The sequence below is a fragment of the Heteronotia binoei genome, chromosome 3 (assembly GCF_032191835.1).
Source record: "Heteronotia binoei isolate CCM8104 ecotype False Entrance Well chromosome 3, APGP_CSIRO_Hbin_v1, whole genome shotgun sequence".
In the NCBI taxonomy this organism is placed as follows: Eukaryota; Metazoa; Chordata; class Lepidosauria; order Squamata; family Gekkonidae; genus Heteronotia; species Heteronotia binoei.
Window position 1 is genome coordinate 24,624,593 of NC_083225.1, and position 24,142 is coordinate 24,648,734.

At 44.7% G+C, this 24,142-nt stretch overlaps 1 protein-coding gene across 1 annotated transcript in view; it reads right to left on the bottom strand.

The window, feature by feature from the left end:
- Nucleotides 1–24,142, bottom strand: part of MYCBP2 (MYC binding protein 2) — a 218,300-nt gene that overhangs the window by 54,710 nt on the left and 139,448 nt on the right. The window contains exons 55-57 of the mRNA XM_060233596.1: nucleotides 23,443–23,568; nucleotides 3,532–5,172; nucleotides 1,346–1,515 (exon numbers count right to left, since the gene is read on the bottom strand). Coding sequence (XP_060089579.1) covers nucleotides 1,346–1,515; nucleotides 3,532–5,172; nucleotides 23,443–23,568 — 1,937 coding nt within the window. The remainder of the gene's footprint in view (nucleotides 1–1,345; nucleotides 1,516–3,531; nucleotides 5,173–23,442; nucleotides 23,569–24,142) is intronic.

Sequence of the window (24,142 nt, forward strand, 5' to 3'; positions counted from 1 at the left end):
GCTACCTGAACCCAGCTTCCACCGGGGATCGAACTCAGGTCATGAGCAGAGCTTAGAGCTGCAGTATTGCAGCTTTAACACTCTGCGCCATGGGGCTCTGAAACAACATAAGGACTGGGCAAATAGTCCAACCCTATCGCTTATGCACAGTGCAGCTGAACTGAAGTCTGGTAACGACCCCATTTCATTTTTCTCCCTTTTGTCATCAAATATAGAAAATGGGACTACCAAGAGGCCAATAATATGAACATATGAACATATCAAGCTGCCTTATACTGAATCAGACCCTTATTAAAGTCAGTATTGTCTACTCAGACTGGCAGTGGCTCTCCAGGGTCTCCAGCTGAGGTTTTTCACGCCTATTTGCCTGGACCCTTTTTAGTTGGAGATGCCAGGGATTGAACCTGGGACCTTCTGCTTACCAAGCAGATGCTCTACCACTGAGACACCGTCCCTCCCTTTATGTCAGCTAACAAATCTGTTTACTGTACAAGCCACCATTCTACATATGAAATTGTGAGGCAGGATGGTCTAGTGGTTAAGAGTATCAGACTAGTACTTGGGAGAGCTGAGTTCAAAGTCTCACTTGTGCCACAGAAACTCACTGAATGGCCTTGGGTCAGACACGCTCAGCCTAACTTACCTCACAGGGTTGTTGTGAGTATAAAACAGAGCACAGGAAGGAATTTAAGTTGCTTTGGGTCCCCACTGAGGAGAAAGGCAAGGAATGAATGAAGTAAAATAAAACATTAGAAGTAAAACAAGTGGAAGAAGCATTACAAACATCCACGACTATTTATAACATTCTGTTCACTAATGTTCTGCCATGTATCTTGAAGTCAATTGTGGTAAGGAAAGCAGGAGGGAAAAGAATGAGTTTACAAACGTTTCTCATGGAATGATTCTTCACTGCTGTAAACAGTCTTACAGGTTTGCTGTGAAGAACACTCTGACCGATTCCCCACTCACCTTACGCCGCTCTCACAGTCCTCTTCTCAGCAGGACTTCTGTCTGATTTCACACTATCTGCCCTGGAGCTGCAACTAGCTTCACCCTTTTCACGTGGCAAACAGAAACCTCTAAAAACCAGTTTCTGTTTACTGCACGAGAAAGCCAAAGCTAGTTGCAGCCCCAGGTCAGATAGTGTGAAATTGGATGGAAGCCCTGCTGAGAAGAGGAATGTGAGAGCGGCATAAGGTGAGTGGGAAATCGGTTTCTGAGAGGGCAACATTAGGGGTAAGAGAGCCATACTGCAGTTCATGGAGGGCCCAAAGGCAGACCCTGCAGAGGCTACGTGAAACTACAAACTCTCATCATGGACAGTAAGAAACAGATGAAAAGATACCTTTTCTCTTGCTGCCGCCTGCTTCTCACGTAGATATTTCTCTCTGCACCGATCGCAGACTAGGTACCATGTGCTTCCTCCAATCCCACCGTCGCCGCAATTGCCAGCCCATCCACCGCAGAAGTGTCCAATGCTGTTATAGCCTTGTCCACCTGCATACCGGCCACACCCTTAAATCGTGAAAAATCATGTTTCAGATTCAGATCTACTGCACCTATAATTTTGTACTGCTACGCTGCGTGTTTCAGAGAGCATCTTTCAAAACATGCCAGACTGATCTTTTGAGGTTCAGAGGATCACTTCTACAACTGTCATACTACTTAATGCAACAGTTTCACGTCAGAACAGATGCACTTGCATTCAGGACAACAGGCAGGAGAGAGCAGGGCTTAGGACTCCGGCTGGCATTATCCATTGCAGCCCCCTGTAATTTACTGACCAAAAAAGATGGCCAAAAACTGCAATCAAGAGGTTGGGGCTGCAGGGACAGCTGACACTACAACTCACAGCAGTCTGAAAGGGAGCTGCTTGAAGAATTGCACTGATCACTGCACGAAATTAAGGTTTTCAGTATCGCTTTGCCTCACTAGTTCCCCGTCTTGCATAAAACTGCAGCATAGTTTTGTGCAGGGGTGGAATTTTAGCAGGAGCTCCTTTGCATATTAGGCCACACACCCCTGCTGTAGCCAATCCTCCAAGAGCTTACAAGGCTCTTTTTTGTAAGCTCTTGAAGGATTGGCTACATCAGGGGGTGGAGCCTAATATGCAAAGGAACTCCTGCTAGAATTCCGCCCCTGGTTTTGTGTCCTTGTTCTGTTAATCCTGTGTTTTTGTTCTGAGATGAGTAATGATATAAGTACAGCCAAATCACATCTAATTTTGGAAGCTGAGCAGGGTCGGTACTTGGATGGAAGATCACCAAGGAAGTCTATGCAGAGGAAGGCAATGGCAACCACCTCTGCTTAATCAGTTGCCTTGAATGCCTTATGGGATTGCCATAAATCAGCTGTGACTTAACAGCACACAAACACACAGAGGTGGGTTTTCTCACTTGCGTCAGCTTTTTGATTACTGCAATTCCAGTTGCCCACATAGCGAACTAAGGGATTTTCAAGCTAACGTTTGACATAAATCTAGCCTATGAAAGAGCCAAATTTTTTATTTACTTACCAGTGAACAAGACAAATATAGGTCCCCTTTTAATTTTCTTATAGGCACACACGCCCCTCTCTGAAAGTTAGCTACTTCTCTCTGGTGCTATGCCATGTTTCTTACATTGTATGTATATCAGCCGATCATGTATTTTGCACCCAATCAGCATGAATGGCACTGATTCATCAGGGGTAATACCCTGGAGAAACAGCACCGATGTGGTTCAGAGTGTGAACGTACGTATGTGCGCGTGCGCAAAGGTCACTAGTGTATCAACACATTCCTACAGCAGAGTTCAGTTGGCCTATAATTTAGAATTAAATGTGAAAATCTCTGGAAGGGAAGGTTCTTGACCTGGATCCACTGAGTGAATGGTGTCTTGAAACTTCACAGGTGCATCACTGCTAAAATAGTAGTGACAACAATGCCTATTCTATATGTTATATATTAAATCTTTTTAAAACACGAGAAAGGGTGCATACAAGGATTTAGAAGATCCTCTTGACCTTTTAAACACCACAGATAAAAGCATGTTTACATTCAGAATACAAAAGACCCCCTTGGAAGTGTACTATACTAAAATGTTACTATAGCGATATACTAGCTTATATAAGGCAGTCTTGCAAATTCCTTAATCATCTTTCAGGGACATGTGATGAATTACATAAAGAGAAAATTCTCCAACAGTGATCTGATTCGCGTTTGGAGTTTTTTTATGAATACGGAGGCACTCTTTTAACAAAGAATCCCTCTGAATGAAGTGGAACTTTTTTCACTTCTCTGTGGCTTCCATTCTCTTCTAGTAATACATTGTTTGCTTTAACAGGCGTAAGATTATAAAGGAGAGAAGAGGGGATGCTTCACTATTTGACAAAAGGGCTTTCAGATAGAACAGGTAAATTATTTGGAGCTTAACATGTTTCTCTAATTTTATAAAAAGGGGGGGGGGCTCCAGATAAGCATTCTTAGGATCAAGCCACAGTGCATGGTCACCTTTTCTTTATCCATGTGCCATGGATGACCCCTGCCCTTACCTGGATGAGCTTGTCTCATGTGATAGGTCACTGGATACGGGTGGGATTCTCCACACAGCTCGCAGATGGTATCTTTCTCTGGTCCCCCTACTGCAAGCTGGGCCATTTCACCAAAGAGGTTTCCTCTCGGTCTGGCTTCCGCTTTTTCTTTCTTCTTCTTCTCCTTTTTGGACTTCTTGTTGTCTTTGTCGCTTTCTTTTTTCTTCAACACCGCGCAGGACCCGGGGCTTGGGAAAATCATGTTCTGCGAAGCCGCCTTGATGGTCGCCAGAGAAATGTCCTCCCAGAAGGCTACCAGGTGCTGCAGTGTCAAAGGAAGAGGAGACTTGGATTTCATGGCATGGTGGCTAGAAGTTTCATAAGAGGCACTTTCGTTCTTTCCATCCTCGCATCGCTCGTGCAGAGGGGGCTCTTTAAGCATGGAGAGGACCTTGTTTTTATTTATGCTACCCATTTTCGATATGTCAGGCCCGTGAGGGGCTATATTGAACATATTAAGAGCAGAAGATATTTCCAGGGAATGTCTGTTTTTCAGCTTGGTTTCTTTTTCTTCTACCGGCTGCTGGCCCAGGTTGCATCTGATTGGTGCGTGCTCCTTAGAGAGCTCAGGGTTGAATTTCAAAAAAGAAGAGCAGGCCATGGCGTCGTGCACTATCCCTTCGTGCCACAGGAAAGAGGCAAAGACAGCCCTGGCGCATTCTGCCACAGAGGGCGACATGGCTTGCTTGGCGGGTTCTACGGGTCTGGTGCCGTCGCCTTTGAAAAGGCAGACAGACTTCTCCTTTTTGGGTCTCGTGTGTCGGCTTGCACATTTGCGGCTCACTTTTGGAGATGCTCTCATGTCTTGCTCATCTTTCAGTGGGGCTTTCCCTATGCTGAAATGAACTTTATTGGAGCCATCATCCACAGTTTTGAACTCAGAGTTATCTTCGCAGGTGCTGTCCGTAATGCTGTTGGTCTTTAAGGTACTTGAAGTGCAGACTTCAACCACTTCGCTGTGAAGGTTTTCTTGTACCACGTGAGGAGAAGGGGCTCTGTTGTCTGTTTCAGACACAGGTTTCCCATCTTTTAACATAATTTTTGGTTTTGGAGAAGTGGACCTTCCCCTTATTGGTTCCGTTAGGGGCACTTTCTTTTTGCGAAGGCTATCTGGGTCCAACGTATAAGAGTCTGATTTAGATCTCTCCCGAGGAGGGTCCATTTTTGTTTTCACAGGGGCAGGGGGTTTCTGAGTCTTATCGTGGGGAGAAGATGACCGGCGAGAACCGGCGCCAGATGTGCAGGATTTACCTGCTGGGAAAGTCTTGGGTGAAGATGATCGGTTACCTGGCCCCGGAGATTCCGCTCTCAAGCCAGACGTTGTCCTTCCATCCGTTTTCAAAGTTTGCAAAGTGTTATGATTCGGAGACAGTGACCTGCTGTGGGAGTCTGACCTCAGCTTTCCAGTATCAGATTTCAGCATCAGAGATTCGCTAGCGGATAAGCCCTCCGTATTCCTGGCCTTTTTCTGGTCTCCGACACTGTGAATCATGCGCCCATCGGTTTTAAGTGACCTGCTATCCGCTCTGTATTTGGACGCCATGTCTGATTTCCCTGCCGGGGAAACCGGTCTAGCAGCTGCAGTAAAATTCACTCTGTCACCTGTTTGATACATTTCGTAAAGACATTATTAAAAGCAAAAGTTCATTCAGGGTAGCAAGAATCAACAAGGCTGAGCGGCCACACAAATTAATCAGATTTCTCCATATCAGAAAGATAATGCAGCTAAAGGAAGGGGATATTAACAGGGGTAGCCAAACTGGCTCGGGAGCCACATGTGGGTCTTTCACACATACTGTGTGGCTCTTGAAGCCCCCACAGCCCCATTGGCCAACTTGAAGAATGCATTTAAAGTTGCGTTCCTTCCACCTCTCCCTCCCCCATCTATTGGCTTTGCCTGCCTGCTTTCCTTCCTTCCTTCCAACATCTAATGTGCATATCTTGCAGGTCTCAAACATCAGATGTTTATTCTATGTGGCTTTTATGTTAAGCAAGTTTGGCCACCTCTGGGATATAAGGAGAGATTTACATCTAGCCAAGCTCAGTCCTACAAGCTAGGGTTGGGTCTGGTGATCAGTTATCAGCGTTGACCATGCTGATGATCTACAAGGAACTCTATCTTCATTTCCACTTCCATGCAGATGCCTATTACTGCCTGGCCTGATACCACCAGCCACCACTTCATGAATGCACACAGAACCCCAATCAAACAAACTGTACTGCAGTGCAGCCCTGGATACTGAATGTGGGTCCATGCGGCACGGTTTTGCGTGCACATGATCCAACACAGAAGCTAGCCATCCATGGAACAAGATTTCTACACACAAATCATCCTTGTAGGACTGAGGCGAACGATCCCTGAATACTATTCAACAATTTATCTAAAACGTCCCCCACAGTGGTGTGTGCATGTTCAAAGGTAGCTTATTAACACACACTGGGTGAAAAGCTGATATGCTAACCACACTTCCCTAAAAACAAAGAAAAGTATACTTGTGATGGGGGTGGAAGGCTAACATCTACTGCAGTATATTGCCGATAAGAGGTATCTAGATTGCAATATCCAAAACCAGTATTTTAAACCTTGTTTATTTGATAATTTCTGGCAAAAATCTATAGGAAACACTCAGGAATTAATACATTTGGGCAAGAGCCAAGCTCACATGGGCCTAATGGGTCTGACCCGGCAAACTATGGGTATGAGGACTGCAGATCTTTCCCTCGTTCCCGCTCGTCCCCTTCCTCTCAGCAATACTTTCCAACCCTGAGCAAGCTGATCTTGGGATCACAGGGTCTGTGTGGATTTGCACAAGGCTTTTTTTGAGCAGCAATGCAGGAACACAGTCCCGGCTGGCTTGACATCAGGGGATGTGGCCTAATATGCAAATGAGTTCCTGCTGGGCTTCTTCTACAAAAAAGCCTTGCAACTTACACAGTTGTGGAAGGGTCATAATGTGGAAGGGCAACTGGTGAAATCTTCTCTGTCCTGTGCTAACAGAAGCAGGTGGAACTGGGATCTGACTCCCTTCCTCCTCGCTGCAGCTACCTGATCTATATGCATCTTTGAATCTATGCAGTTCTCGCAACTGCCCAGAGAGGACTACTGGGCCCGGCGGAGGGGGGGGAAATCAGCATTTCTCAGCACCTTCATCTGACGGATCTGACCCAGAATTGTATACAAAAGCATACAATGCTCCTTAGCTCCATGCCCCCCCCCAAAAAAAAATCACAGAGGTAATCAAAATATGAAATGTCAATTCATTTTTGCTTTGATATAAAATCAGGTCCTAAATCATATTGACAGTATATTCAAATATACAGAATGTTACCATCCACAAAGAGGATAATCGTATATAAAAAGTGTGTGTCTACGCATTCTTGATGCACTGTCTAGAATATACCTATTATTATTGCACGCTAAAGTAGCCTTGCACATTTCATTAAAACACACACCCGTACCACATTTATGCTGACTCATTAAAGGAGTACTATACACAAAGTCAACAGAATGCTGAGCAAAAACCTTTTTTTAAAAGAAGTGAATGGAATGGAATGGTCTGAAGTCAGATAACATCTGTTTTGCTGTTTTTTTTAAAAGAGCTTCTGAACAACCTCTCCACACTGGCATGCGTACCCACCCTTTAGTTTGTGAGAGAGAGATGAAATAGCAGAGGCAGGCCCAGCTACATCATGACTTTTGTAAATGCGCTCGCGAGAAGCAAGGCTGCGGGATGGAGTTTCTATAGTGGGAAACAGTGGCACAGAAGCAGCACAGATTCAATGGAAAAAACCAGCAAGGAGAAAAAAATAAGCAAAGCAAGCAATTCAGATGAGACACATCTAACTCCATGACATATTCACATGTGCATTTCCCCGCCCCCCCTTCTGCTGCTAAGGATTTACAAAATGAAACAATCATTCTAAGTGCTAACTTCCACCCACAAAAGAATTAATTGTTTCCCCTCAATAGACCTAACTACAAAGCCCTAGGACAACAGCAGATGGTTGAGCTAATTTTTTTTTAAAAAAATGAACCAGCAATTAATGAATGATTTGGCCATGAATAGCGGCCCCATGGCGCAGGGGTAAAGCAGCAGTACTGTGGTCTGAACTCTCTGCTCACGACCTGAGTTTGATCCCGGTGGAAGCTGGATTCAGGTAGCCGGCTCATGGTTGACTCAGCCTTCCATCCTTCAGAGGTCGGTGAAATGAGTACCCTTGCTGGGGGGAAAGTGTAAAAGACTGGGGAAGGCAATGGCAAACCACCCCATAAAAAGTCTGCCATGAAAACATTGTGAAAGCAACGTCACCCCAGAGTCGGAAATGACCGGTGCTTGCACAGGGGACCTTTCCTTTCCTTTGTCATGAATTATTTTTTGCTATTATTGTTTCTAACAGACCAAGCATGGGGAAAATATGTTTGATATGCTACAGTTCTGGTATTACTTGTAGCTTACAGGTTCACCAAAGTGGGTTTTATTAAGACCTATTAGCTTGCTATCCAATAACCATTTTCAAACCCTGCCTCCTGCTTATCATTTATATATTATTCTTCTCAATAATATTCCTTGAACAGGACGATCTTTTAGAACTCTGATGGGATTAATACCGAGGATAAGCAAGAAAAATACATGTCAGCAAAAGTCAGTTCCCACAATTCATGCTGCCCAAAAGAAAGTCAAAAGTAATACCATATGCTTTTTCGGATTGATTCCCCTGATTTTTGGATTAAGGAGTTTCACTTCCAAAAAAAAAAAAAAGGTCTGATTTCTCTAGAATCTTCTCTTGCACTCCAGATTTGAGAAAGTTCCTCTAAATCTTGTTATCAGTGGGCAAAATTCCAGTGCCTGAAATGTAGGGGAAAGACTCCTTTTGCAACAAGAAGCTTTTTCTCTTATACGACCCCAAGTATTTAAAGAAAATTAATGTGAAGAACCTATTCCTACATATGGGAAACCATACCAAAGTTTTAAACAGGGGACAACGATTGTTCTAGAAGTCCAAACAGGATCTAGAGATGCATTATTATGATTTCTTTGTAATAGTTACTGAAAAACATACAGAACACAGTGGAAAAAACAGACCTGAATAGCAGACAGCGTAACTACTAACCACACCTCATACTTCTAAACAGCAACTACACCCAAGGAATTTCAGTTTTAGCTAAACATTCCCAGCTCCCTGACTTCCACATATGAATTCAAATAGCAAACGTCTTCTAGCAGCGTCTTTGTCCCTCCTCCAAACTGGGATTTGGTGTCATATTCCACAAGCTGAAAACTAACTCTAGACCACTAAGGACAGTCCAACTCCATTTGCTAAGCTCCTGATTACGCATGGGCACAAACCTAAAATTCTGGTTTTGGATGGTTCCCAAACCAAACCTTGAATCAAGCAAAAAGGAAAAAAAAGGGGGGGGGGGAAGAAAGCCCAAACTGAATCAACCAGCATGGATCCCCCTTTCTCTCAAGGGAAGAGCGCCGTAGCGTAGAGTGGTAAAGCTGCAGTACTGCAGTCCAAAATCTCTGCTCACGACCTCAGTTCGATCCCGGCGAAAGTTGGGTTTAGGTAGCCAGCTCAAGGTTGACTCAGCCTTCCATCCTTACGTGGTCGGTAAAATGAGTACCCAGCTTGCTGGGGAAGGCAACGGCAAACCACCCCATAAAAAGTCTGCCGTGAAAACGTGATGCAACGTCACCCCAGAGTCGAAAACAACTGATGCTTGCACAGGGAACAACCTTTACTTTTTTAAAAACCCTTTTCTCTCAAGGAGGGGGTCACCTGGGAAAGGTTAAATGGCTGACAGCCACTTAAACCTAACAGCAGACAGGCACAGTGGCAGCCATTTCAGCATTCTGTTTCAATGCAGGGGGAAGCAAAATTGACTGGTGAAATGGCTCGCAGTCATTTATACCTAACAGGTGAGCTGTGGACCCACAGTTCTCAGCTGCTAAATTTAAATGGCCTGAACAGCCGAGCCTAACCGAACTGGACAAAAGTTCAGTAAATTTTTGGGGAAGCGCCTTCCTTGAACATCGGTTTGGGGGCTACAAACTGGGCCAAGCGTGTGCCAAATTTTGGCTCCTGAACTGGTTCACGCACATCTCTCTACTCCTGATCACCCATTAATTGCTAGGTAAGCTAAGCCATATTGATAAACCCATTCACAATAGTCAAGGCATCCAAATTGCAATATTTAAAAGAAACAGTTTAAAAGATGGTTGATACACCAGAATTTAGTCCAGCCAATGACAAATTTCTGTTTAGGAACACTCGTCTAAAAGCGGTGAGGTGTATTGTCCCTACTTTCACCTCCTCCCTCCCCACCTGCCAATGCACTGTTCTCTTTTTTTGAAGACTTAAACGACGTCTGAAGAAGGGAGGTCTAACTCACAGAAATCTATCTGGAATAAACTTGGCTAATCTTAAAGGTGCCAACAGATTTCCGCTTTAATTTGCGGCAAAACAAATGAACACGGCTACCCTTTTGAAAGATTTTCAGAAACATGTGGCTGCGTACATCAGAGACTCTTACTACTGCTGCCAGAACAAATCCCAGAACAAATACAAGAGATGCATTCATATAACAAAGGTAACCATCTTACCACAAGCTTTCATAAGCAAGGGGTATGTGACAGAAGAAAAAAGGCTCTCGTCTGTGTAGCATGCATAACAACAGATTTGTAAGAATTTAAGGAACCAAGAGATTTTTGGCTGTTTCTGCCAAAGCTATATGCCTGGCAACCATTTAAACCTAGCAGCTGACAGGCATGCCCATGTAAAAAAAAAAAGAAAGAAAAGAAATAGCCAAGTTTCTAGACAATTCACTGTAAGCTTGGTGGAAGTTTTGTAAATTCTTTAAATAAGCTACACAGAATTGTTTCTTAACTGTGACATTTCAACTACAGAGGTTTCGGAATGAATTAAAGGATCAGTACTAAAGCAAATGGTAATAAGGGTGGTCTTATGTGAGCTGGTGTGCTGACGAATGTCTAAGATTGGTGTGAATCATCTGTCACTTTGAACTTGACTCCCTATAAAACGGGGTAACAACAACAAAAAGAGTAGCCGAATGTGGTCAACATCATTAAAGGGAAAGACAAATGAAACCTTTAAACAAGCAGAACTTCCACAACCTTGATAGGTCTTTGTGTCACTGCTAAATGCAATGGAGAGACACAAGAGCGACAGCGCTGCCTCATACAGACAAACTGAACAAGGTTTATAATCTATTTTGACAGTGACGCACAGATGCTCTTCACTGAGATCTAATTTAGGAGGAAGGAAGTTGCCCTCTTTGGGTTGCCATGGTGGATGCTACAGCTTCTTTCTTGGAAGAAGTGATATGGAATGAAGCAGACAAGGTGACTGAAGCCAAGAACTTCTTTTGCCTAAAAGCATCCCTTCTTAAAGAGCCTGAGGAATGCAGGGTGTTTTCATCTATGTCAGGGGTGGCCAATGGGAGCTCTCCAGATGTTTTTTGCCTTCAGCTCCCATCAGCCCCAGCCAGCATGACCAATGGTTGGGGGTGATGGGAGTTGTAGGCAAAAACATCTAGAGAGCTACCGCTGGCCACCCCTGATCTATGTTAACATGTCTCCTAGAGATTGAATAACTTTGGATCACAGAATCTCTAAACTATTAGTGACCTGTGGACAGCTAAATCCACTGACCAGGACCACATGGACACTAAACATGTTTTTCATTAAAAAACATGGAGGGGAGTTTTAACCCCCCCCCCCCCCCAAAAAAAGTACTGTTCTCTGGGCCTGGCAGCAGCACACTCAGGAACCACACTGGGCATGCCACTACCACCAGCACAGTGTGGCAGCTAAGCTGGCCATGCCGACTGCAGAGGTGCAGGCCTAGGAGTTGTGTGGAGTGTGGGTCTGGCAAAAAAGCATGTATGTAGGAGGGAGGAAATCTACACTTGTATCACAAGCCTACACCTTTTTGTCAAGATTCACTAACTCCCCGGGATGAGGAAACTGTTTGCTAACTTTGATATGTTTCCATGCTTCCACAATTGACTGTAACCTTCCCTCTTTTACCAGATGCAGTTTCTGAAAAGAGGAAGGGCCACAAATGTCCTAAGACCCTCAGTTACCCTGGAAGGCTAGTAAATGTACAGCAGGGTAAGAGAAGTTCTCATACGGAATGTAAAAGTCTTTCAGCTATTAGTGTCTATGGCCAGACCTCTTTCTCCTGCTTCCCCATTTATTCCACCATGATGTGTCCTGCCTGTTCAGTCCACTTCCGTATTGTGTTAGGAACTGACTTGAAGGTCTACTCAGCTATCCAACTTCCAGTCAAATGTTGCACTAGGCAGTACTGCTGTTAGAAGACTGAAGACTGTGTTATCAGGGGCTGGATCCCATCTAAATTCTACCCATGCAAAGCACAAATATCCCCTCTTCCTCTATTGCTGCAGTCTAAAATGCCTGCAAAGAATATGGCAATGGAATAAAGTTGCTGCATGAGGGCTGCTGCCCCTATTGTATCACCTCTCCTTGGTTTTGTTAGTCTGTATGAGGAAGCTTTATGGACCGATTTCCCACTAGCCTTCCCTCGCTCTCTGTCTCCTCTCCTCAGCGGGGCTCCCGTTGGATTTCACACAAGTTGCCCTGAAGTTGCAACTCACTCCGCCTCTTTCACGCAGCAAACAAGATCCTCTAAAAACCAGTTTCTGTTTGCTGCGTGAAAAAAGGTGAAGCTAGTTGCAGTCCTGGGGCAGATAGCGTGAAATCCTACGGAAGCCCCACGAAGAAGAGGAGCGTGAGAGTGGCATAAGGCTAGCGGGAAATCGGTCAAGGAGTCCTTGGTGGCATCTGAACCACAGGTGTCATTATGGGAACAACCTAAGGATTTCTTGGGCTTGCACATCCCCCCTCCTCTCCCGGCACACGGCTCAGATATCAAAGACTTCTAGATTTATAACAAACCACAGTTGCCATTTGGGGGGGGGAGGGGAATTTAGGCCATCACAGCCAAACTGGCTTGTTATTCTTCTCAAGACCAGCAAATAAGAAGGACTGAAGAATGCCTGTCAATTGTATTGGCCGTTTATTTACTTTGACACCTTTTTATGGTCCTTTAACTAGATGGGGCTCAACAAGTAAATCTTGCTACTCGATCTGCATCTACTGGCCAGAAGAAGGAAAGCCTGTAGTTCCTCTCGCTTCTTTTCCCCCCACCAACTTCAGGAGGAGAAAGAATACCTCGATAATATCTTGTTTCAGGGCTGTGCAAGTCAGCATCTCCTGCTGCTCCAGGTGGGCAAGGAAAAGGCTTCACCAATTGCCTGGCAAAGGAACACGAACACGACACACAGAGCAGTGCTTCAGATAGCTCTTCCTTCCCTAGTTAAGCGGGGAAACTAACTGGCAAGGGCAGCTGGACCCTTAAAAATATCCTGATCTGGTGGTATCTAAAGTAGCCATTACACCAAAGCTATACAGGCGACAATCATCTCCAATTAAATAGGGAAAAAATCTTAGCCTTATTATGCTGTAAGCAATACTGTGAAACACTTAACCAAATCACAACCCAAAGGATTTTTTTTTTTTAAATGTATATACGTTATCTTCTGCACTACAGAAAACGCTCCCAAAAGCCCTTCAAAACTGCATGGGAAACTGGAGTTTGCTTCAAAGTCATGGAAAGTCAACATAGGAGGGGCGGGAAGGAAAGAAATCAAAAGGAGCACCGACTGATGATTAGTAGCTGGTAGGCGACAAAGATTGTTACAGCAATGGCAAAGCTTTAGAAATGGACGGATGAGGCAGGAAAGGCTGACAGACTTACTCGGAAGCTGTGGCTGAGGTTGCTGGAAGGAAAGGGATTGTCCAAACACAAATGGGCTGTGGACTAAGGAAGAGGGAGGTTTTGCAGCTTGATCAAAGATGGAAGGAGCTGGGAGACTAGGCCGTGACTGAATGGAATTCAGTAGGGCGCCCAGTTGGTCACCTGCAGTGGGCAAAACAGTTAACACTACAACCTGAAATTTTCCAAAAAAAAATGTTCTTTCCTCAATGAAAATTTAGTCCAAAGTTAAAAGTCTTGCGCTGGTTTAAAAATCTTGTAACTAAATATGGCTCCGTTAACAAGACGCAGCCTAGAAAGCGATGCAATTACCAAGAAATATTTGGTAGACACATGGCTAATTCAACCAAATCTTTTCACAAGGAAGGGGGAATGGTTGACTCTTGTGCAAATGACTCATAACGCTTTCATCCCAATTATTTTCCATTTTTTCCCCTATTTGAAAATGAGAATAAAAATTTACCATGAATTAAAAATGAAACTCATGTATGACTGGACTGAGAACAAGTAATGAGTCGCTGTTTAGACCAGGGGTGTCAAACGTGAAGCCCGCGGGCCAAACCAGCCCTCCCAGGGCTTCAATCAGGCCCATTGGGCTCTCTTCTCCCCCCTCCTGTCCTCACCCTTTGAAGCTTGGAGGCTGCTTCAAGCGCCTTCTTCCTTCTCTTTGCAGAGGCTAAAGCAGAAAGCAAAGCTGAAAAGAAAATATTGAATGGATTTACCATTCAGGCCTATGGGCACAGCAGACCTGAATGAAAATCCACTCCACGTTTTCCTTGCAACTTTGTCTGTGTGTTTCAATGGAGAGGAACTCTGTTTAACTTCCCAGAATTCTTACAGCCAGCTGAAGCTTCCTGGAGTTGTGTCCTTGCAAAGCAAGCGTTGATGTTTTAAGCCGGCTTTGTCTCTGCTCAATACAGTAAGTACTAATGCCTAGTGAGTACTGTGACTTGGGAACCCACAGCCAAAGGGGGATATTACACTGGAGAGCCACTGCTAATCTGAGTAGATATGGGGTGGGGGGAAGAAGCTTGCAATGTCTTGCCATTTCATGTTTTCCCAGGCTGAGAGCATTTTATTTTTTTAGTTTCTTCTGTGATCCTTGTGCTTTTTCTTGATGCTTTATTTTTAAAATTGCACTGCAAAATCTCACTATTCCCCCACCTTTCTGTTTTAAACAAAATATTGCAAGAGTTTTAAGCATGTTTGTATTTTAAGTTAAAACATGATATCTTTAATTGTGTTGGCCTCTATAAAGTCTATACTGCTGCTGTCTGGCATTACATCTTAGGACATGCATGGCTTGGCCCAACAAAGTCCCATATATGTCAGATCCAGCCCTCCTAACAAATGAGTTTGACCCCCCCCCCCGGTTTAGACAGTGTGCTTTAAAAGATTTTAAAACTGGGAATTGTGTAGTAACCAAAAAAAAAAATTCCAACTAGAACATGCAACCCAGACACCACTGCTATTTTGACAAATAAATTTTAAGACACGGATTATGGAGGCTTTTAGGTATGGAAGTACATGCTAAATAAATACCACAGCCATGTAGCATGGTCAACCCGTGTCTTTTCTCAGCAATATCAAGTTATCCTTATGCCCTATTTCTCAGAAAACAGTGCGTACTAATTTAGAAGACTAAGCTCTCTTACTATTTTATTCGACACCTTTTTATGGTCCTTAATTAAATGGGGCTCAATAAAATCAATCTTATTTTATTACGCAATTTTTGCATGGACACTACAGATGCAAAACATTAATTTTATACACTGGGAAGAGAAATTTTAAAACCTATTTTTAGTTCCTCCTACATAAATGGCCAGAGGGCAGTCTTTCATTTATGGGGTTGTATCCTTTTCTGGTTGAGACGGTATTAAACTTGTAGCAAATTCTGCCAAATGCAAAAGACTGTTACTGGTGTCTCCCCTGTGGTAAAAATGAAGTGAAATCAGGCCTTGAATTCAGCAGGAGCTCACAGGAGTGCAGCTCCTGAACCTTTCTGAGAGTTCCCCCTCCTCCTTCCCACCTACCTTGTCCATTGAATAGGAGGTGCAGTTGCATAACAATACCTGAATTAGGAGAGCAGGCAGCCAGCCAGTCACCAGGAGTTTTGCCATGCCCCCAGCAGCCCTCATTAATCCCTGTAGAAGCCCACACCACCCTTTCTCCACTTCTTATGTGATTTTGGGCAGCGGGTGGCTAGCTGGCCTTTTGACTGTTGGGGGGGGGGTCCAAGGAGAGCCCCAGGTGAGCGAGGCCTGCTTGGGTTGGCTGGATCTCTAGTCAGCCCAAGCAGGCCTTGCTCGCCCAGGGCTCTCCTTTCTTGCATCAGGTTGCTTTGGCTGGTGGTGGGGGTGCGGCATATGCTAAAGAGCTTGCCAGGACTCTGTTTTTAGCAGGAGCTCCTCTGCATATTAGGTCAAACTCCTCTGATGTAGCCACTCCTCCAAGAGCTTAGAGGGCTCTTAGTACAGGGCCTACTGTAAACTCCAGGAGGATTGGCTACATCAGGGGTGTGTGGCCTAATATGCAGAGGAGCTCCTGCTAGAAAAAGAGCCCAGAGCTCCACCACCTATTTCTCTACAAAACGACCCACGGCCAACATCATCATGTCTATATAAAGCTACCTACCTGAGATTTTCTGGGTTGTGATGGTAGCTGCATTGCAAGCAGCTGAGGATATACTGTAGTTAACAAGACAACTACAAATGTTACTTTGAAATCCCAGTTTGGTGTTAGCCAACAATTCCCACTTTGTTGGATCCTCCACATTCAGCACCACAACTTCACAATGGTTTATCATGTCTGAGTGCAGTCTGAGCTCTGAAGGAATCCAGAGAAACCCCACCATCTGCCTACAAGACACAACTAAATCTGTGGTCAGAAACTGATATCAGATTTATGTAGGAAGAGGGATTATACTAGAAGTGGAAGACTGCTCTCTGGTCATTAACAGGAGGATCACAAGTTCCCATCCTTCAATGTTAATATATTATTTTAATTTGTGTTAAAATGCCCTAGAGATCATATACTGTAGAGCAAGATAATTCAGTGTTTATCCCTTTGTAATACCAAACTGTATCAACTGTCTGTGTGTTCAACTGCCAAGTGCAAATAAGATTCCCCCCATGAAGCTTGCTACTTCAATCATCTTACTAGACTAGAAAAAGGGGTATTATAAAGTGGTCTTCAGATGTGAAACTACCTTCTACAACACAGCTACATAAAATGAAGTTAGAAACTGATGGTGGCCTAATTTGTAAAATTAAAACATGAAAACAGCATACAAATAACAGAAGTGCAAAAGCTGGGGGGGGGTCACTCAGGAGTTCTATAAGCAAAAGCCTGAAAAGATTCTTGAGAGCACATCTGTATAATTAGATTTTTGCAGGATATGTCTACAGACATACTATTTTGAAAAGAGGTGGGGGCCAGGACACCTGGCTGATGACCCTAATGCGACTTCTCTTTCATGATTTCCAGATGAAAAAGAGGTTTATAAAAAACCCCAGCAATATATTACTTCTTGTCAGGGCTTTTTTTTGTATCAAGAACTCCTTTGCATATCAGACCACACCCCTTGTATGTAGCCAATCCTCCAAGAGCTTACAGGGCTCTTCTTGCAGCGCCTACTGTAAGCTCTCAGAGGACTGGCTACATCAGAGGGGCAAGAGCTCCTGCTACAAAAAAAGCCCTGCTTCTAGTGGTATATGGACATCTATGGCCAAAGGCTTGTCCATCAGTACTTTCCAGATGTGAACTGCTCCATTTACTTTTAACTTTACTTGCAAGGTGGCATACTAGTTTGCCAGCTGAGTGGGTTGAATCAATTTGGGCCTAGCCTCTCTTGTTGCTGCACCACGCTGCGCACAAGCAGTGGAAACACACAGGGGAGAGCGAGATGCAAAGAACAAAACAAAACGGAAGGAACTGCCAACAAAGGGACTCCTGCTGCAAATGTATCATAGGACTGTTCAACAAAAAAAATAAAAAGGGTCTCCAGGAATAATGGATAAATGAAGCTAAAGAACAGCGGAAATGAAGGTAACACTTATTTATGACACTACCGATAAAAAAATTAGCATAAAATTTCTGAGTGTTATTTTACAGAGGGAGTATTTGAACATTGTAAAATTATGTTCAAAGAAACCCAAGTCGCATGACTTCGCCACAAGGACATGGCACTGAACTTGAAGCAACACCAAGTTAATCTAATGACCACTGGCAGGTCCTTTATCATATAGGTGGGGCATGAATTGAAGCCCATTCTTCCCACTGTAATCCTGAATTTACAAGTGTGTCATTGGGCAGCACCACTTCCTTACTTGGAAAAGGATTATGAAATTCAGATAGATAGCCTCATCTTTGTCTTCTGCTTTTCTCTGTATTTCCAGCTATCTGTTAGGTTCTTTTCTATCTTTTTCACATTTTCACATATTTTCTATCTTTTTCACATGAGATGTGCTAATCTGAATTTTTTCCTGATTCAAAAGTTATAAAAACAGCACCCACAAAATCCATTGTTGCTAGTATGATTACCAGTTCTCAGCAACAACTATATATAAGGTTACATTCAGGGCTTTTTTTCTAGCAGGAACTCCTTTGAATACTAGGCCACACACCCCTGGTGTGGCCAATCCTCCAGCAGCTTACAGCAGGCCCTGTAAGAAGAGCCCTGTCAGCTCTTGGATGATTGGCTCCATAAGAGGGGTGTGGCCTAATATGCAAAGGAGCTCCTGCTACAACAAAAGGCCTGCTTACATACTTGTGAAAGCTCTACTGGTTTCACTGGGAGTTATACATGAGTGATTATGCAGATAGTAGTCTCTGGCTAGTAAGGCATTTATAGAGCTTGTTCAAGCATTATGCCAGTTAGCTAACACTAGCAATGTAATAGATAGCTATTAGTTACTAGCTGCTACTGCTCTGTCTTGAGAGAGGGGTCGTAGCTGCAATGGCAGAACACACGATTTGCATCTAGAGGATCCAAAGTTTAATCCCTGGTTTCGTCAGATGAAATAATCTAGGGAAGCTGGCTCCAAGAAAGATATCTATAAACAGGTTGCTTACCTGTAACTGATGATCTTCGAGTGGTCATCTGTGTATTCACACCCATGGGATGAAGCTTCAGCGCCAATCTCCGATCGGTAGTACCCAAGACCAGGATTTTAACGCGCTAACGTCCCGTGAGCATGTGCAAAGCCCCCACCACGCATGCTCCCGGGACGGTGCAGAGATCCCGCCAGTTCCTTCTGACCACAGTCAGGCACAAGAATGACCAACAGCAGAGGGGAAGGTGGGCGGCTGGTGTGATGCACAGATGACCACTTGAAGATCATCAGTTACAGGTAAGCAACCTGTTTATCTTCTTCATGGTCTCTGTGCTTCACACCCATGGGAGATTAGCAAGCCAGGCTTACCTGGAGACGGGAGCTGATGGTCATGCTAAATGAACAGACTGAAGGACCAGGTTGCCCAGCTGCGCCGTATGATGCCTCCTGACATCAAGGGCGTAATGTCTCATGAAAGCGTGAGGAGATGGCCATGTAGCTGCTCGACAGATGTCAGTTAAGGAAGCACCCTTTAGAAATGCAGTGGAAGTAGCCAGTGCCCTAGTAGAATGGGCACGGATGAGACCTAGCAGAGGTTGCTTTGGCAGCAAGTAGCACAGATTGATGGCTTCCGAGATCCATTTAGAAAGTCTCTGAGCCGAAATCTTATGGCCCAAATTAGGGGGCGCATAAGAAACAAACAAATGAGGGTCCCTGCGAAAGCTCTTTGTGCGATGCGGATAAAGAAGTAAAGTTCGCTTAACATCCAGTGAATGCAGTCTCCGCTCCTCAGCCGAGGTAGTGCGACCTCTAGGTTCAGATGGAAACCTGACACTACCTTAGGAAGGAAAACAACATCTGGTGCCAAAGAAACACTGTCAACATGGAAGGTGATGTAAGGAGGGTCAGAGCGCAAAGCCACCAGTTCACCCGCTCATCTAGCCGAGGTGACAGCAACCAGGAGAGCAGCCTTCCATGAAAGCAAATGCAAAGGACAAGTGGCTAAGGGCTCAAACAGTTTCCCCGTAAGCCTACCCAAGACCAAGGGAAGATCCCAAGAAGAGGGAGGCACTCTGGAAGGTGGGTATAACCGAAGTAAACCCTGTAGGAAACGTTTAGTGTGCCCGTTCGTGAACACAGACTTCCCTTCCACAAGGGCGTAGTGAGCAGAAATCGCAGCCAAATAAACCCTAGTAGAAGAGTGGTTAAGGCCAGCATCCACCAGGGATAAGAGAAATTCAAAAACTAGTTCAAGTCCAGCACTCTGGGCTAGCACACCCCACTCCTGGACAAAGTTAGTAAACCTCGCCCACTTGCTTCTGTAAGAGCGGCGAGTCGAAGACTTCCTACTATTCAGTAGGACATGTCTAATTCTGCCAGAGAATGCTGGAAGCTGATCCTCCAAGCAGTTAATTTGAGATGAGGGACAATATGATGAAACAGAGACACCCCCCCCCCCGAGCTAACAGGAGGTCTGGGTTCGAAGGAAGCATGTGATAACGATCCCCCCCCCCCCACCCAAGGCCAGAAGGATCTGAAACCAGTTCTGCCTGGGCCACCAGGGAGCAATCAGAATGCACTCTGGTCTCTCCCACATCAGCTTGTGGAGAACTCTGGTGAGGAGAGGTAATGGGGGAAAAAGATAGAGGAACTTGCTCCTCCACGAGAAAAGGACCCTGGCCCTTTCCCCACTCTGGAGCAGTAGCGAGGGCACTTGCAATTCAGCACAGTCGCAAAAGCGTCTATCTCTGGATATCCCCAGAGTTCGAATATGGGAGTCAGAACCCGACAGTTCATTTCCCACACGTGTGGGGTCGCTGCCCCTCTGCTCAGAGAGTCCGCCCTCACATTGAGCTCTCCTGGCAAATGCGTGGCCACCACAAAGATGTTTGCTCAGATGCAATCTTCCCACAGGCTCATTGCTAAAGCGTACAGCTTTCTTGAGACCATGCCCCCATGTCTGTTGACATAAGCCATAGCAGTAATATTGCCTGTCAGAACAGCTATAGTCTTGTTTTCCAAAAGGGGCCTGAAGGAAGTGAGGGCTAATCTGATAGCAGTCAGCTCCAGGTAGTTGATGTGGTGCTGCGCGAAGGAATTGGTCCATGGACGATCAACATTCAGCGTGTCCAAATGGGGCCCCCATCCCCATAGAGAGGCATCAGTTAGTATCGTCTCTGATGGGGACGGAAGTCGGAATGGAGCTCCTTGGTAGAGGTTGGCTCTCACCTTCCACCAGTCCAGAGAGCGGAGAACCAAAGTGGGAATGGACAAGGACCTTCGCCGAGAGTCCAGCAATGGATTGAAGCACTTTAGGAACCACAGCTTAGTGTCCTCATGCGAAATTTCACGAAGCGGAGAACATTCATGGTAGCTGCCATCAACCCCAGGAGATGCTGGAACTGCAGCAATGTCCCCCTCTTTTGGAGTTGCAGATGCGAGACCAGAGCAATAATGTTCGATGCTCTGCCCTCTGGAAGGATGGCTAAGTGACACGTGGTGTCCAGAATTGCGCCAATGATTTGCACCTTTCTTGAAGGCGTCAGATGTGACTTCGCGAAATTCACCTGGAGACCTAAGTCCTGAAGGAGACTGAGGGTTAGTCTGAGGTGAATGATAAACTGAGGCTTGAAAGTGGCCACGACCAACCAATCGTCTATATAAGGGAAAATGACTACACTCTGCAGACATAGGTGGGCTGCTACAACCACCATCGTCTTTGTAAACACACTGGGTGCTGTAGAGAGTCTGAATGGGAGAGCCTTGTATTGGTAATGGTCTGGTCCTATGGCAAACCTGAGAAAAGCCCTGTGGCTCGGCCGGACGCCTTCAAGTCCAACATGGCCATCCAATCCCCTTCCTTGATCAGTGGTGGGATGTTCTGCAATGTGAGCATCTGAAATTTCTGGTAGGATATGAAGATGTTCAAGTCCCTCAAGTCCATAATTGGGCGGAGCCCACCGTCCTTTTTGGAAACCGCGAAATACCTTGAATAGAATCCTTGCCCCCTGAGGGGAGGTGGAATCCCTCAAATGGGTACGACCATGGATGAGGGTCCCAGTTCAGTAGTGGAGTCGGGCGCCGGAATGAATTGGAATGTTCCCACTCATCAGGTTTGGTCACCGGCGTCGATGTAATCCTCATTCAAGGAGTGTTGCTCTCCAATGGGGAGGAGTCTGTACTGTGTGACGTCGCCTTTGGTGAAATCAATCGCTGGGTTAGATCGATCTCGGGTTCGGAGACAGAGCATGACGTCAGCTGCGGATCGTTCGGTCCCGAGGGGCTTTTCGAACATGCTGGGGTTAGCCAGAATTTGTTTCGGTGGTGTTGGCTGCACGATCATTGGGTCTGAGCGCCTCTGCGGTGACGGAGAGGGAGTATGTTGATCGACATTCCGTCGCTTCTCCTTCCGCTTTTTTGGCTCCTACGAGGAGCGCTCCCTTTCTCCCTTAGCCTTCTTGACTGGAGTGGAGGAATTGGAAGCCGACACTGAGCCCGCACGCTTGGGGGGGCGGTCGGTGTGGAAAAGTCGAGTCTGTTGACTTGTCATCGATGGTGACGTCGGTGTCGAAGCCAAAGCAGTGGTTGCTAATGACGTCAAAGCTGCCATTTGCGGGGTCAGAGTCGACTTCAGTAATGCTGCCGAAAGTCTGGCCACGCTGTTCTTCCTAGTTTGCCTGGAAAACTTGGAGCAATGGTGGCAGGACTCCACCCGATGACCTTCTCCCAAGCACAGAAGACACAGAGAATGTCCGTCCGGAAGCAGAATTTTACTCCCACACTGGCGACAGCGTTTAAAAAATCCCCAACACTTTTCCATCGAAACAGGAAAAGGAAGGGAGAACAAAGGGGGGACCCCAAAGGGTCAGAAACCCCAACTATCTACAGTAACATTTTTTTTTTTACTATTAATAACACTAACTATACTAATAACTATAAACTACGAAGAAAAGTACCCGGTAAGGGCAGAAAAGGTAAATACCGGCCGGAGAAGATGAAACGTGACTGTCCAACACAGCGGTCAAAAAGGAACTGGCAGGATCTCCGTGCCATCCCGGGAGCATGCGTGGTGGGGGCTTTGCGCATGCGCATGCTCATGGGACGTTGGCGTGTTAAAATCCCGGTATTGGGTACTACTGATCGGGGATCGGCGCTGAAGCTTCATCCCATGGGTGTGAAGTACAGAGACCACGAAGAAGATCTAAGAAAACTACAGCCAGCCAGCAGCCAATACTGAACTAGATACAGCAAGAGACTGATTCATTACAAGACAGTTTCACAGATTCAACATTCAATGAAAACTTTGACAACCTACTTTTTCTTATAAATCCCTCATGCCAGTAGAATGAGACAACCAACAAGGAGTAAAGTATGGGTATAGTGCCCACTGCTGTTAACACTGTTAATGTTTTTTTTTTTGGGGGGGGGGGGAGAACAATTAACACATCTACAATTCAGCTTTAGTTTCCTCAGAGCAGGCTATGGATGGTCCCGTGGCAGGTGATGTAGACTCAAAGGATCAAGCTGTAATTTACTATCTTATGTGAGTTCTGATGCTTATAACATGGAACAAGTTATACAAAAACACAGTTTGTAAGGCGGAGGCTTGAAAGGCTTGGAGTTTTATAGTAGTACTTCAAAAACCAGTGATGATGACTACAATGAGAAAACTATTATTCTCAAACACATCCTATTAAACAAGGCGGAACACTTCACAATTCCAGTCACGATGCTAAGCAACTGCCTTTCCTGTTAAAATCCTGCAGCTCAAACCTGAGAATCTTCCCCTGATTCTTTGCATGGCATAAGAAAAAAAAATCCAAGTTATTTAATTATCTGAATTAATTAGTTATCTGAATTAATTATTTAGTTATCTGAATTAATTGATCTTTTGAAATAAATAAATATTATATAAACAGGTATAGGTATCACACAATGCCATATTCAACATACTCAATGAAAACGGTAAAAAAAATTAGACTGGCATAAAATATACCTTTGTTATTTCCAAGGCCATAATCAAATCCTTGCCCATTACTACACACAGTTCCCTTACTGAAAGTTTGCAGTGAGAAAGGGCTTGGTGGAGGAGTCTGGCCGTTTTGATCTAGAAGAACTTGCTCTGTAAAAACAAAAAACTGCTTTAGAAATCAATTGCATCTCAAATGGGAAAAGCCTAAATGTAAGCACACAAGGGTGAAGGTCCCAATTCTCTGGAATAATCACATTCTCTGGAATAATCTATAAAAAAGAGCAGAATAGCTCTCAACTATCACAGTGTAACACTGTCCTGATATTCACTCTTCTAAGCAATTAGGAGTCTTTCCATATCGGTTATATAATACAGAAGCTCAGTAACTTCACATCTTTAAAGATATCACCAAAAAGTATGGCCAATTTAGAATGCCAAATATTTGATTATGCTAGCCTAAACACATTACATTTGGCATTTCCAATTGTTTACGCTTTAAAGATGTGAAATTATGAGTTCCTGTATGTGAAACTACTGAACTTCTGTACTCTGATAACTTAACTGCGCCAGAGCCTACGCTATTCTTTCACCACATGAGGTCTTGCTCCAAAGGAGAAAATGTCTCACATTGTGGAAGGAAACTGCAGGATTCCACCCTGTTATAATTTATGTATTCCACTTATTTGTTTCAAAAATTGCTAAGACAACACTTAATTTTTATATA